General features: G+C 31.1%; 1 protein-coding gene across 2 annotated transcripts in view; it reads right to left on the bottom strand.

The window, feature by feature from the left end:
• The window catches only part of LOC115888181 (soluble guanylate cyclase 88E), a 196,976-nt gene that overhangs the window by 84,313 nt on the left and 96,688 nt on the right, over positions 1–15,975 (bottom strand). For both annotated transcript variants that reach the window (XM_030907802.1, XM_030907804.1), the window contains exon 6: positions 13,269–13,404. In XM_030907802.1, coding sequence (XP_030763662.1) covers positions 13,269–13,404 — 136 coding nt within the window. The remainder of the gene's footprint in view (positions 1–13,268; positions 13,405–15,975) is intronic.

Raw genomic sequence — 15,975 nt, 5'->3', positions numbered from 1 at the left:
ACAAACTTTTGTAAACAGGCCAATTTCATCTTTACCTACTATATCAAGAGTTATTAATAATTTTGAAACACATGGGTGCGTGTCCCCACAAAAACACAAAAAGCCTGATGAGTTGATTAATGAAGAACAGGAGTTAAAGCAAGTGTTTGTGCTACCGCGGATCAAAATCCCACGTTTTCAAGTAATCAAATTGCTGAGGTGGTTGCCCTGCCCACAATGCCCGTATTGTTCAAGAATATTTGAACAATACTTTTCCCAACCGTTTAACTAGTGGATATGGAACTATTTTGTGGCCCGCTAGATCACCAGATCTTTCTCCCAATGATTTCTTTTTGTGGGGTTATGTAAAATCCAAAGTGTATGGTCATAATAGGGCTAATAATCTGGATGAGCTTCAAGTAAAAATACGAGAGGCTTTCCAAACTATTAGCCCTAATATGTTAGCCAATGTCAGACGGGGATTTTACGAACGCCTAGACTTCTGTCTAGCACAAGAAGGTGGTCTTTTTGAACACTTGTTATAACTTGTTTTTATTTAGAGTAATATTATAGTTTTTTTTGGGTTTAGAGAATTTATTTATTTTTAGTTATGGCTTGTAAACACACTCAAATAATAAATATTTAAGTATTTTTATTTTAAATGTTACCTTAAGTGAAGGTAAACATTTAAAATGAAAATAATAAATACTCTTGGCACTCCTCGCGTCATATTCCTAGTCTGTCACGACCGACCCGTCCAAACACAACTGCAACTGCGTACTGCCTGACCAGCCGACCAGCCTGCAGTGACTCTGGAGTACGAATGCAAAACGGGTAAACGTAAATTCGTCCGGCAACTTGCTTCTCTGTATATTACGCTTTCCCGTAATATTACATATTGCAAGCAAGTCTTATATATTTTCGAAGGGTTTTGGTAATATTCAATATCCCTTGTTTTGAGTAAACATTTTTTGGATAAATATATTTTTAATATATTCTCTGCTCTTTTAAATTTCATTTTTTACATACCTACAAAAATGTAGTGGTATATTATGATAAAGCACATACTCGTTATTCTTCCAGTCTAGAGATTTAAAAAATTTCTCTTCATAAAGCTCCTGTCAGAATATGCACTGTTTAATGTATGTACTTTTCCAGCTTTATTAGCTAAAGTTCTTTAAACTACGCAGCATTTCCAGGGTGGCGCTCCTCATTCGCCTCGGTTGATTATACGAAAACGGAAAAATGTAGAAACAAAATATTTTATGGGTATATGTGGGGAGAGAATGTGCACAATTTAAAATTATTTTAAAATATACAGAGTGTCTCAAAACTGAGATCTATACCAAAGTTATATTTTTTCTTATGGAACACAATTTTTGGATTCTTGGGTCCAAAAACGCATTTATTATAAGGGTTAAATATGTTTAAAATCTTAGGTTTTTGAGATATTTAAACATATTTAAATATGCATGCTACAATAGCATATATTATCAACACCCTGTACATTACTTTTCAGAATTATTTATTGTTCTGAGTTTAAAGGTAGAGAAATAAACTTTACTGAAAAATGTTACTGCTTCCTTAAATTTATATAGGGGTACCAAAAATAGGTGATCTATTTTAAGGATTTATTTTATATAAAAACTTTGTTATTTCAAATGCAACACCCTGTATCTTTATAAATAAATCGAAGCAGATTAAAATGCTCTTTCAAACTATATTAGGGTTTCCTATACCTATCTATCTTAGATTTTGAATAAAAAGCGATTTTTAAATAAAATGCCAATCAAGGTGGCTGGTGTCGCCATGACAATTTTCTAGTGACAATAAGTAACTATTTTCAAAATCGACATTAGTTTATGGACATTATTATTTAGATTTATAACAGTTTACTTAAATTTACCTACATTAATTTAATAACTAAGTATTCATTATTTTATCAAGAAAAATAAAGCAGTATATGCTGGCGAAATGAATGGATATGTTACTAGTAATGTTACTTTATGAGGAAAAATGCTTCTTGGTCTCAAGGGTGCTCAAATATATCCAAATAGAAATCTTCCTGATAAGTGTTTCTTTGAAAAACTACTTGTCCTATTTCGCAGAGCTGGTAGTGTGGTTTATAAAAAAAAACTATTTGGAAGAAACCTAACGTTGGAAGTGAAGAAAGTGAATTAAGAATTAATGAAGGCTCTTTTATAGAAAATCCATTCTATATATTATATCTACAAATCATCGTAAAAGAACTCAAAGAACCACTTCTTTGTTGATAGAATAATACTATTGTAGGTAAATTAAATAAAAGTAAAATGATATAAATTTAAAGAAAGCCCATACATTAATTTCGATTTTGAAAATAGCTACTAACTGTCACTTGACACTTGCCATGACGACACCAGCTTTCTTGGTTGCCATTTTATTGAAAAATTGCCCTTTATTCAAAATCTGAGCTAGATAGATATAGGAAACTCTAACATAGTTTGAAAGAGCATTTGAATCTAATTCAATGAGTGTTGTATTTGAAATAACGAAGATTTTATTTGAAATAAACATTTAAAATAGACCAGCAATTTTTGATATTCCTGTATACATTCAACGAAGCAATCAAGATTTTCAGTAAAGTTTATTCCTTTGACTTGAAAGTCAGCACAAAAATTAATTCTGAAAAGCCATGTACGGCGGTGAAGATATTTTTTATTCTAGCATGCATATTTAAATATCTTTAAATATCTCAAAAACTAAAGCTTGTAAACATATTTAACCCTAATAATAAATGCCTTATTTTGTGTCCAAGGATCCAAATATGAAATAAAATACCGAGTGTTCCATAAGAAAAAATATATAACTTTGGTATGGATCTTAGTTCTGACATACCCTGTACATTTCAACATAATTTTAAGTTATGCACATTACTTTCCCAAATATACCCATAAAATATTTTGATTCTACATCTGTCCGTTTTCGTATAATCAACCGAGGCGAATTAGGTTTGCTACCCTGTATATACAATTTTGCTTAAAATAAATTACTCATATGTATCGACATTTTTTTTTTAAATCTATAATAAATACTCTTAAGTAATTATATTTCTGAGGTTTTCACTTAAACACTTTTGGCATTTATTATTTAATGAAATATCTACCGACTTATTTAATTAAGGATTTGAAAGTTAAACAGAGCAAACATTAATTAATCAACTGGCATGAGAAAATCTCTAAGGTAACGTTAATCCCCTTAAACGGGTAGATAACTCCTTGAAAATACCTTGAAGGATTTAGAGTTTTAAAGGATTATAAACGTCTAAAATATTATCATAAAATATAATACCGTGCTGGCAACTGTTACTTTTGGGTAGGCATTTACATGTGTGGAAGTAAATCGCATAGGGATCTTATTAAGTCGGACTGAGAGAAATGCGACCGACCGACGCGACGCGCGACGGTGTGCTGTTGCGGTGTTGCCGATACGCCTTTCCCTATCAAGTAAAGTAAAATCACGATCGTAAATCGCTTATTTTTAAAAGCCTATTTTTTCAAGAGATAACTAGATAAAATCATTAGATATGTTTCTGAGCATCTGAAATGGAATTATAAGGATATCGTTAGGGTGTCATTTTTTTATAACGAGAAAACGTCAGTAATCGCGATATTTTAAAAACTCAACTTTTTAACACATAACAAGCCATAACTCAAGAACCACTTTAGATATTGAAACTTTTTTTTTATTTTCAAGATCGGCTATTTTACAATATGTTTACATAAGAAAAATTCGATAAGGTTGTTTTTTCCATTTAAAAATTGTAAACAATCCATCCATTTACTTTTAGAGCATAGCAATTTTCAGCAATCCTGTAATTTTTTTATTGATTGATTTATTGATTGATTTGAGATTTTCACATACTGTCTACAAAGAAAATACAACAGAAATATTAACAAAGTTCTTGAAAAAACTACAATGTATTATTTCTAATAGATTGTGAGATATCGATTTTTAAATTCAGAGTTCTAATAGCGCGACCACTATCGAACACCCACTCAATTCCACTTATTTTTTAAGTGTTTCTAGCTTGCACTTAAAAAAATTCAAGCTATAGGGAAAATTACAACGACTCGTTAATAAATAAACAAATTAAGTATCACGAGACGTAATTAAATCGTGAAGCTGAACTCATGACGTACACCTTTCCCTAGAACTTTAAGTACTGTCAGAGGTATTGATTGGGTCGACCGGTCAACCGCGACAAATCTGCTATATCCCCTTCCACGTCTCTTAGCGATGTGCACAGTTTCTCGGTTTATTTCATACGTTTGGCAACGTGTTTACCGTCCTATCATTGTTCAGTACATTATAAACGCATTGCACTCTTCTTACATATAGAAATCTCGACCCAAGACTAACCTTTGCCAGCCCTTAGTATACAGTTATATGCTATTAATTTTAGTCATCGCTAACCTTATCATCAACACAGAAGGCTAAAAAAATATTTATCAAATAAAAGTGAATTGAAAATCAGTGACCCAACCTTCCCAAATCACCCCTACATAAATTTTAGTATAAATATTTTCAACTCCACCGACCGTCGATTTTATTTTTTTTTTGTAAAATTGTCCCTCTAGAATTTGCTACATTTTTTGTTCACATTTTTTTCCTATCCATTTTAAATTCAAGGGATTCAAAACAAAGGAGTATTTAATCATCTGCTTTCCTAAGCATTAATTTTACCTGGTTAAATTTATAACGAGTTAGCTGAAGCAAACAAACCCAAACTTTTACCCATTTTAACTTGCATAAAAAAAATAAAAAAAAATACCAGCTGTGGAAAATAATGAGCAAAAATGTTTTCCTAATATATACGGGCTTGTTTAAATCTGGTTTTACGCAATAAATTTAATATTATAATATCATATAATAACTTTTAATGTAAAAATGTTCTTCATTATTCTTGTGCGACTAAAAATAATACTAAAAACATAAACAAAAATTGATTCGGTAATAGTGTTTAAGATTGTTACGAACACATTTATTTTACAGCTACTTCATACTGGAGTAGCTGTAACATAAAGAATAAGGCCAAAAGGTACTAGTTTAAAAAACTAGGATTGATAGTTATTTTTTATACAAGACTATAAAATGGTATTTTATCGTCCACCGAAAAGATTAATTCACGAACGATGAAATCGCGAGTGAATTAATTTCGGGAGACGATCATGTAATTTTATCGTCGTGTATAAAACAATACTTTTTTCCAAAGCGAGTTACGTTTTAAAAAATATTCAGAAATTATTATTTCAAGGAATTTATTACAAGTAGAAAAAATATTGCGCTGGGTTGGCGTTGGTTTCTATGTAATTTGACAAATAAATAAAGCTGTCTCTTTATAGCCTAAGAGCTGACGACATATTTAGAGAACATATTTTAAGCAAGCTAGAATAACTAAAAATGTATAGTTTATTAACTGGTGAACCCAGAATCGAAATCTGGCTGGGGGGTTGGGGGTATTTGGCTACTGCGCAACCCATAACATTTGCAAAAAAATAAATCCAAAAAACATTCTTTAGGCAACTTGAAATTTGTTTATTCTTAAATTTTAGCATCTATTTAACCTAGAAATAAGTATGCCAGACTTTTTTTCTGGGTTTAAAGTGTAACCCAACCATTCCAAATATGTTTAATTATTATACCTCGAAAACATACTTTAGGCATTCTCAAATTTTTACAGCGTGTTTATTAGATGATATTAAAAAATATGTGTTAATTGCCAGACGAATCCAATGGGATTTAATACTTGCCTGACGCGAATAAAGATTTTAAATGAGGGCGATAAGAAAGTCTTATGAGTATCTATAAGCGCGAGAAAGATAGTTTATTGAGGCCCGTCGCCAGCCGATGCGGCTGACGTAACAGCATTTTGGAGTCGTAAAAATTTCAAAAAAAACTAACTAATATTGAATAAATAAAAAGAAACATTTTTTAATAAAAATGTAGGATTGAAATCCTTTCAATAAGAAGACTTTTTAATTTAAGTATTTTGTATCTGAAAGAATAAAAAGACGAACAATTATTTAAAAATTAGAATAATATAAAATATATATTTTTCAAACGTCACCAAAGTATAATTATTATTATACTTTTGTGACATATTATATTATTATTAATTTTTGCGACCTGATTGGCAATATAAAAAAGTCATTTTAACGCCTAAGCATAAAAGTAAAGCACTTTTACTTACTTTTGAATCTATTTAGAAAGATTAACAATGGTACTTTAATAAAATTCTAGAATACTTATTTTTTTAGCACTGTACATGGTACCCTTTTGTCGGTACTACGTTTTCTGGTAAAACCACTTCTTTAAATTTTAAACCATATTGTTGGCGCACTTTTAAAAATTCTTTGCATTTTTGTAGTCTGCCTTCATCAAAAACAATAACTTTGTCACTAGTAACTTTTTTACAAACTACACAACTTAAATATTTTTTATCCATTGTGATTTAGTGGTTAGTAGCGGAATTAGTAGTTACTAAAATATTTACTTGCAGTAATTATTCTAAACTATTTACACTATGCACATCAATATTTAATTTATAAATACATATTTGTACATGGTAACTTAATTCCAACAAAATAATCTCTGAATTAAAAGCCTGCAAATAATTGAAATGAAACCGAAAAAAAATTGTTTTTATGAAAATTTGAAGTACTCCAAAATACTGTTACGTCAGCCGAATCGGCTGCCGACGGGTCTCAATAAACTATCTTTCTCGCGCTTATAGATACCCATAAAACTTATTTGTCGCGCTCATCTAAAATCTTTATTCGCGTCAGGCAAGTATTAAATCCCATTGGATTCGTCTGGCAATTAACACATATTTTTTAATATCATCTAATAAACACGCTGTAAAAATTTTAGAATGCCTAAAGTATGTTTTCCAGGTATAATAATTAAACATATTTCGAATGGTCGGGTTACACTTTAAACACGAAAAAAAAGTCTGGCATACTAATTTCTAGGTTAAATAGATGCTAAAATTTAAGAATAAACAAATTTCAAGTTGCCTAAAGAATGTTTTTTGGATTTATTTTTTTGCAAATGTTGTGGATTGCGCAGTAGCGAAATACCCCCAACCCCCCAGCCAGACTTAGGATTCTGGGTTCACAAGTTATTAAACTTTATTTTTTTTGTTATTCTAACTTGCCTAAAATATGTTCTCTAAATATGTCGCCAGCTCTCCTGCTATTAGTTGTCAGTTTTGAGTCAATATTTTTTAATTCTCTTTAGTGTCGATTGCTGATTAAATCTGAGCCAGAAATGGCTCAAAACGAAATAAGTAAATTACCAACAGATATTCAGGCTGAGGCGACAAACGCCATATCCAAACTACTTCCATTTAAATCCTGAATAACTTATGAAAAGGAATACAAAAATGTTCAAAATGGAAGCAATTAAAAAACGTGCGAGAATAAATAAAGTTTTTAACCTATCCTCGCTGTTAAAGTATCATTTAATCAACCCTTGCGGTTAAAGTACTATTTTATCTACTGTTTTTGATAGATATAAGGCAATTTTAACAGTGGCTATGGAAAAAATATATTAATTTCCTGCTTTGCATTCCAATCATACCAAACTTTTTTCTTTGTAAAATGAAATAAACCACTTTGGAAACAAAATAACAGACACACCAATCGCTGTGAAGAATTTTGTCGTTGGACAGACTACATATAATTGAGCGTCCGGATTGCACACCGACCTTAGGGTACGAACATAGTGGAGGCAGGTTTCTGCTTTCCGGCAGCCAGCGCCGTCTCTGGGCACCTATTCTTGATCACTCGCATCTTCAAATATGGCTCACATCTCGCATCTCCGAAAAAGCCATATAACAATACACGTGATGCGTAACTTTGCGTATATGCATCACGTGTATTGTTATATGGCTTTTCAGAGATGCGAGCAGGGTTCGAAGTAGCTAATTAAGAGGAAATTACCTGATTAACTAACCTAACCTAACCTAACCATATTCAAACGCCGCGCCCGCCGCGCCGGCGCCGCACATAGGGGTATTTGGTCTATAAACCTGGCCAAAAGTGATATTTTTCTATTTTCATTTTTTATCTTAACTAAATACAAATCTATAAATACTAAATGTAAGCACGTTTATTAGCTTTTTTTAAGTCGTAAGTTGACTATCAAATAAATAATATATTTCAATTATAAGTATGAATTATCTTGAGTGTATTCTGAATATTTCTAAGATTACAAAATAGTGGAATTGTTTGTAGTGCTTTTTTTGCAAATTGTTTATAATAACTGTCATGATGGATACAGAGCCAGCTGGCAAGTCCTGTTTTATGCCAAATTTTTATTTTGAAACGTTTCCTTCTATTCTATTTCTTTATAATGTTTTTTATTTAAAAAATCAGAGGCATTTTTATAAGGTGTAAGACTATTCGGCAATATTCCGCATGCAAATTAGTATCCGTTCAATGCTTAAAGTCTCCAGCTTTGGAATATGTACAAAAATCTTGCCAATATTTGCCACTACCAAAAAAAACATTGATTTAAATAGATTCTTAAAGGAAATAGTCTTTACCCTAAAACACCCATCCTCGCTCAAATATCGTCTATAATATACAAATTACTTTCTTGTTCTAGCATCCTCATCCAATTGCTTGGTTTTGCACAGAATGGCCCTATTTGATCGGTGAAAAGGGTTTCAGAGTAGAGGAAAAAATATTGTGTAGGAAAAACAAAATGGGGTTCCATATTAGCACCCTCTCCACTAATAATTAATATTACTAGCAAAAAAGCAAAAAAATCATAAAACATAATTTTGGCCAACTTTTAGTTCTTAATACGCTCTGTGCGCCGTCGGCGCGTGCAAAAGCAGAAATAAATAAATTTTCGTTCCGGTAAAAGCGAGAACGCCGATGAACGCTGGTTGACGGCGCCTACCTGCTTTCACTGTGAACTAGCCGATTTGATAACACGCTTTAATTTTTCAAGGTTATAAGCGCGAGGCGGCGCGGCGCGGCGCTACTATGTACCCATATACAGGGTGTCCCAGAAATACGTGCAAGTATTTTAACTTAACTGGTAGTATAGTTCAACCCCAGAAACACGCCTATGAGGTTTTTTCTAAATAATTTTTTTTTGAAAATTCCGAATTTTTTGAAAATTTTTTTGGAATTTTTTTTAGTTTTTATTTAAAAAAAATATTTTTTGATAATATGGCAACATAGGTAGTAGATTAAAGTTACAAGAAAGAAAATCCAGAAAAGATCCAGTTGTTCTCAAAATTTTAGCAAAAAATAATTTTTTTTTGGAAATCTTCAAAATAACTCTGTTATTTTGGACTTATTTGAAAAACGATAAAGAGAAAATATGTTTCTTTTATTGAGATTAGAGGTGTGTAGTTCGTGAACGAACTAGTTCCAATGAACTATTCCGACCCCGGAATGAAAGGAACTAGTTCCTGGTTTCTCAAAGAACTAGTTCCTCAGGACCTGTTCCGGGATCGAGACTGGACCGATATAGAATAATATGCGACGGCGACAGATCGGCTAGCGCGCGTAGCCCGATGGTAGGCAGGAGTGGGGAGAGCCAGCCGTATGTTATCGGATCCGGACATAGAGGAACTATTAAAAGACTAGTTCACGGGAATCTATTAAGTCGGCAGATCCTCGATATAATACAAGGCGACTGTCTATTGCCACAGCCGGCGCGGCGTAATTACCACAGGAAATTGTGGTGGATATTGTTTTTGATTTTTACTTTGTTTTTTAAATATTTTATTGGAATGTTTCACTTTAGGTCCCTAAAACTAAATAATATCTTATAAAACGAAGTAGATATTCTGAATTTTTAGACAAAAACAAAAAGCTTGAAGTGAGGAAAAATACATTTTTTCGTAAATTTTTCGTATTATCTCCTCCAATTGATTTGTGATATAGTTTTTAAACTCTGATTTGAGTTTCTTTAATTTTTTTATCTGCTATAAAACTTACCTATATGTTTTTAACATATGCAATTACACGTCTTCTTATATTTCGTACATTATAAAAATTATAATGATCTGTATAATTTTGAATAGTAAACTGGGGGTTGAATAGTTCTGACTGAAAACGAATCCATTAGCAAGCAACGGGGATGTCAATGTTAGTCGGGAACTATTGTGAACTAAGGACCTAGTTCAAGGAACTATTCCTCTGCAGGAATTAGAACTAAGGAACTAGTTCCTCCCAAGGAACTAGAATTCCCACCTCTAATCGAGATCTACCACCCCTTAAAATACTTGCACTTATTTCTGGGATACCCTATTTATAACAATACACGTGATGCGTATACGCAAAGTTGCGAACGATGTCAAGAATAGGTACCCAGATTGACGCCGACTACCGGTAAGCGGCAAACCTGCTTGCACTGTGTTCGCACACTTAGCGCGTGGCCGCAGGCAGCCTAGTAGGCAGTACGCGTTGTTGCGCGCCGATTTAACAAAATAAATAATTTTAAACCTGCCGTCCTTTCGTTAATAATTATCGTATCGTATTGATTTTTGCATAGAAATACTCATGAGTCTTTAACGCTTCCGACAAGCCTAAATAACTGGATAATTTTTTATATTTTCGATTTGTTTACATTGCCCGAGCATATTATAACTTTGAAAACATTATTAACATTAAAAATCTGTGTTATAAATTTTAAAACTGACAGATATGAATACTGTCTTTTAATTAGTTATACATTTAGTTACAACATATTCAAAATTTAGGTCTATCGGTTTATGCTAGCAGTAATAACGAGTATAAATAAAAAAATGGTCAGGACAACGCTCGTCGTTTTTAGAGCACGTTCAGCTTTGGTTTTAGTTTTAGCGCTATTTATACAGAAAATAAATTCTGAACTTTGATCAAATGAGAAGAACATTATCATTGCCGATATCTCCTGGTTATAATGTAGTTCTTTTTTCAAAATATTGCATTGTTTTAGCTTAAAAAAAACTTGAATTATGCGTTAATAAAGAGATGGCTATGTACGTCAATCATAGCCACAATAGACTGTAATTTTACCTCGTCACGAGATTTTTTGGAAATATTGTACTTCCATTTATCCTGATTTCTACTAACTTTTGACCTTTCTTTTCGGTCGCATTTCCCTCTATTTAATAATAAATAATTTAAAAAATCGCACAAATACTACTGGTAGTAAACAAGCTGTGGCAAAAATTTTCTATACTCCGTGTAAACAAAAGACTATCGCAAATACTGTCTTTCGATTGACGTACATAGCCATCTCTTTATTAGCGCAGCACCGGTAGCTGTCGCAAAAAAGCCGCATAATTCAAGTTTTTTTTAAGCTAAAACAATGCAATATTTTGAAAAAAGAACTACATTATAACCAGCAGATATCGGCAATGATAATGTTCTTCTCATTTGATCAAAGTTCAGAATTTATTTTCTGTAAAAATAGCTGAACGTGCGCTAATAACGGCGAGCGTTGTACTGACCATTTTTTTATTTATACTCGTTATTACTGCTAGCATAAACCGATAGACCTAAATTTTGAATATGTTGTCACTAAATGTATAACTAATTAAATTATAGCATTTATATCTGTCACTTTTAAAATTTATAACAGAGATTTTTATCTCAAAGTTATAATATGCTCGGGCAATGTAAACAAATCGAAAATATAAAAAATAATCCAGTTATTTAGGCTTGTCGGAAGCGCTAAAGACTCATGAGTATTTCTATGCAAAAATCAACACGCTACGATAATTATTAACGAAATAACGGCAGGTTTAAAATTATTTATTTTGTTAAATCGGCGCGTCGCACAGTGCTTCGTCACATGGACAAAAATCAAAAAATAAGTTAAAATTTACTAATATCTGAATATATAATTTTATGCTTATAGCAATGTTCAACCATCCTGTATATTATTTTTCATAAACAGCGTTTTTGTTAGCAAATATTTTCACTAAAAATAAATTTTGCGATTATTATCTCATCAGTGAAAAGAACAACATTCATAGTAGTTCTGTATATTATGGAGTTAAACGGGTACGTACTTAATTGAAAGCCACTATGGATATTGTTAAACAAGGTATGTACTTTAAATTTATTTCTAAACAAGTTCGTGATTGTTTATTTTTTATTTATTTTTTAAGATGATTCTTAAATGGGTATAAAAATTTTACGTTTTCAAACTTCAAAAAGGCATTTAAAAAAAAACATATCAAAACATATCGTATTTATTGAATATTTTGTTGCCATATTCATACACTTTTAATTTTTGTATAGTTCACCTGCGTCTGCTTGCGACGAACTTTATTTTATAATACTTTTCAGATGGAGTAAGATTGATAAGCAATGCCGATCTGGCTAATACTTGGCTTGATCATAAGGACAAGAACTCAAAATTATTAGTATTTCAAAAAATATGTTCTTATTAGATATTGATGAACCTTCCAGTCAAATGAGACACCACTTGTGCCTGAAAAAGTCCACTATGTTGGAGCGAAACGTCGAATAAAAAAAGTGTCCATCTTTCAGTTTATTATAAAATCTCATACCCAAGAAAAGGAAAAAATAATATATGCATATGGTCTATTAAAGAGGTAACTATTAACATCCGAACCCCTCATACCGACAAAATGAACAGTAACAACGCGAAAAAGTAACATATTAGAAAATGATGTACAGAAATATCTTATATGTGAGGATACTTCATCTACCTGTGATTTAGATACTATAAATTTAGAAGATTCTGTCAGCAGTGATTCTCCTGAATCAGAGTAGTTACGATCTATGCATTTTGTTGTCCTAAAGTAAATTTATAGTATCTTAAGTTTTTTTTTAATTAAATATAACATTAATGTTTCTTTTTCATTAAAGAAAAACATTTTTATCTTATATTAGGCTTATTTTGTAGGAATCATGTTCTAATGTTATTTCAATTCTTTTTTATCACAGGAATTTATTTAATACTTACACCGTTTTCATACTATAACTTATTATTTGCTTAGATGGAACACAGCTCCAACATTATTATTATTTATAAGATTTTTTTTTCATAAACGTGGGACTAAGAACATCATCATTTAGTACAATGAGAGTACTCATCATTTGTCTCAAATAAACCTAGTTTGAATAAATTGCTTACAATAAAAGAGAAGTTTTTGATTTTTGTCCTCTAGAGCCATATGTTCGAAGCACTGTGCGTCGTTGTCTCGCTTGCCCGCGGCCACGCGCTAAGGACGCTCAATTATATTATTTGTGCGAGTTGCTTACCTTTCAGTCGTAGATTTTTGTCCTCGAAGTTGTCGATTTCGTCGCTCAGCATCAGTTCCTGATGGTTGCTGGGGTTATCGTTGAGGATCGGCTCCACCGTTACCAATTCGAAGATATTATTGGTCCTATTCAATATCTGAAACAAAGCTATTCAGTCTGTAACGATTATATAGGTTTTTGACATGGCTATGGTGACATATGGAGAAGAGAAATTGTCTTCGATGATTAATATTTGGTGATTAATATTATAAGATGCATATCCTAAAAATATCTTGTACACAGTGCGCCTCATAAAAATAATTATGTAAGATTATTTAAATTGCAACCTCCTGCACAGAATTGGCTTAAGCATAAAATTCTGCGTATATCCAGCACCGGCAAAATAACAATGTTATTTCGTCGGTGCCCGTATATTACACTATTCTTATTTAAAGCACTATGCAGTGTTGCCATGCTATTTCTTATTTACTGAAAAAATATTTTTCCAGCCAATTTTACTGACTCCACTCTATAGAACTTAACAGATCATCTTCTGTGGACGAACAAATAAATTGAAACCGAGAACAATAAAATTCACAGCGCCCTAGACAGTAATTTATCTCTTTATTTGATAACCACTTGATGCTATTTCGAATGGTATTATTGTCGAATGGATTTAGTAAAATTACTGCTATAGAATAGCACCACTTGAATTTATAAGCTTAGAAATTTATCCAGAGACAATAGTTTCCTATTTCTCAAGAAATTAGAATAATAAAAGTTTAAATTTATTATAGAAATATAATATAATGTTTTTTGCCTCTGACGACACATTTATTTAGAGGACATTCTTCAAAGTTTATTCTTTAATTAAGTTTACATTTTTAATTTTATTTTTGTTCTGGCTAAACGCTTTTAAATGTTAGGATCTTAATAAAAACCTCTTTAATTAACGAACTCACGTTTATATTTAATTTCATTATTATTAAATAAATTATCATCAAAAAATAAATAAAATTAAGTTAATTATGCATAATTTTTAATTATGAATTATTATCGACATATTTGTAATCTTACATTATTAAATTTAAATAATAAAATAATAGTTTAAAAAGTTTTAAATAAACTTGTCAGTAAAATAAAATATTTGAGGAACTTTTACTTATGTTTTGAAATTTGCATGGGATTTCCAATGTTCGAGTCGGCAATACAACAGAAAGTATATTAACCGCGGTGTACAGGGTAGGTCAAATTGAACGCTTTTAAAGGAATATATTTGGAGACACCCTGTATATTCTTAATTAACTGAAAACACGGGGGTGTCACTTGTATGGGAAAACAGGCAACAGTCAAATTTAAACGTGTCAGGATAAACGACAAAGAAAGCAACATCTGCCAGGCATTGGCTTTCTTTGTCACTCACATTGCTTAAATCATGATACCGCGGCCATTTTGCCAACAAAGAAGCTGGCCGGCTGTCCTGTCAAGTGATTTAAAACAATTTTGCTTTTTTACAATATTAAATTACCATTTGGATGTATTTAATGTGATTATTCAGTTAACTGGTAAGTTTTGAAATTTAATACAAATACTTTATTCATAAATACAACTAAGATGTTAACGTATTTTTAGTTTTCAACTTTTGCAAAGACCCGCCGATTGAACTTGCCTGGCAGCGTACCTGTTTAACTAGACGTATTATTTCCTGATAATAATTTCAAAACACGTAAGTACCTCTATAATTTAAGGTGAAAAATGATTTTGATTATGTTTTATATTATTTAAATACTTTCTAACATCAAATAATAGTAAGATCCTTGTTTATATCGCACAGCCCGTTTAAAACTGTATTGTATCCAAAAAACGTTTACAAAACAAACAATTATTACAAAAATAATGTCCTTTTAATCTGATTTATATCTCAGAAGGATGCCAGCAAAATTTTATTAAATCAACATTATATTATTTGGCCATTAATATGCAAAAAGGAGCATATTGTCTTAACTTAAAGTTTCTTTTACTTCTCCTGACAATGTTCTCTATTTTGAGTTAGTAAACTTTTGAACGGGATGTGCGATATATAAAATACATAATATATCCAAGGGTATGATTTGATAAAAGTATTTTTTGATGCACGTTGGCTTAGTTTATGTTTTATTCAGCTTATATTTATTTGGTATAATAGTTTTTTTGCCTTTGGAATGGCATGCATTGAGGCTAGATAGTGTTTCATTAGATCATTAAAGGAATTTAAATTAGCATATATTTTTTGTGATATTAGTGTATTATCATGATACAGGTAGTTGTATCATAGTGCCTTATGCATGTTATTTATTATATACTTATGTATTATCAGTAAATAGATGATAACGTACTATTCAAATGTAATTTTAATAGTATGTTTATCTTTCCAATTCATTAGTTATTTGCAAAATGTATTTTGAACTAATTTAAGTCATTAATTGGTCATCTTTCTTTTTTAGGTTCCGGGATATTCTTTTTCATTGTTGAAAAATATATATATATTTCAATATTATTGTAATATAAATCGAAGGTCTAAAAAATAAATGATATTGTTTACTAAATGTGTAATTTATTTACTATGAATTTTCTCTGAAAATAATAAGTCTTTCTTAATAATATCATTGATTTGCTGTGTAAAGTTAATAGACATATTTTTTAATACTTTAAATTATATTAAAGTAATAAAAAATATGTTTATTAACTT

The sequence above is a fragment of the Sitophilus oryzae genome, unplaced genomic scaffold, assembly GCF_002938485.1.
Source record: "Sitophilus oryzae breed Bouriz unplaced genomic scaffold, Soryzae_2.0 scaffold_684_pilon_pilon, whole genome shotgun sequence".
Taxonomy (NCBI): Eukaryota; Metazoa; Arthropoda; class Insecta; order Coleoptera; family Curculionidae; genus Sitophilus; species Sitophilus oryzae.
The sequence above is the reverse complement of the archived record's forward strand: the minus strand, read 5'-3'. Positions and strand labels throughout refer to the sequence as shown.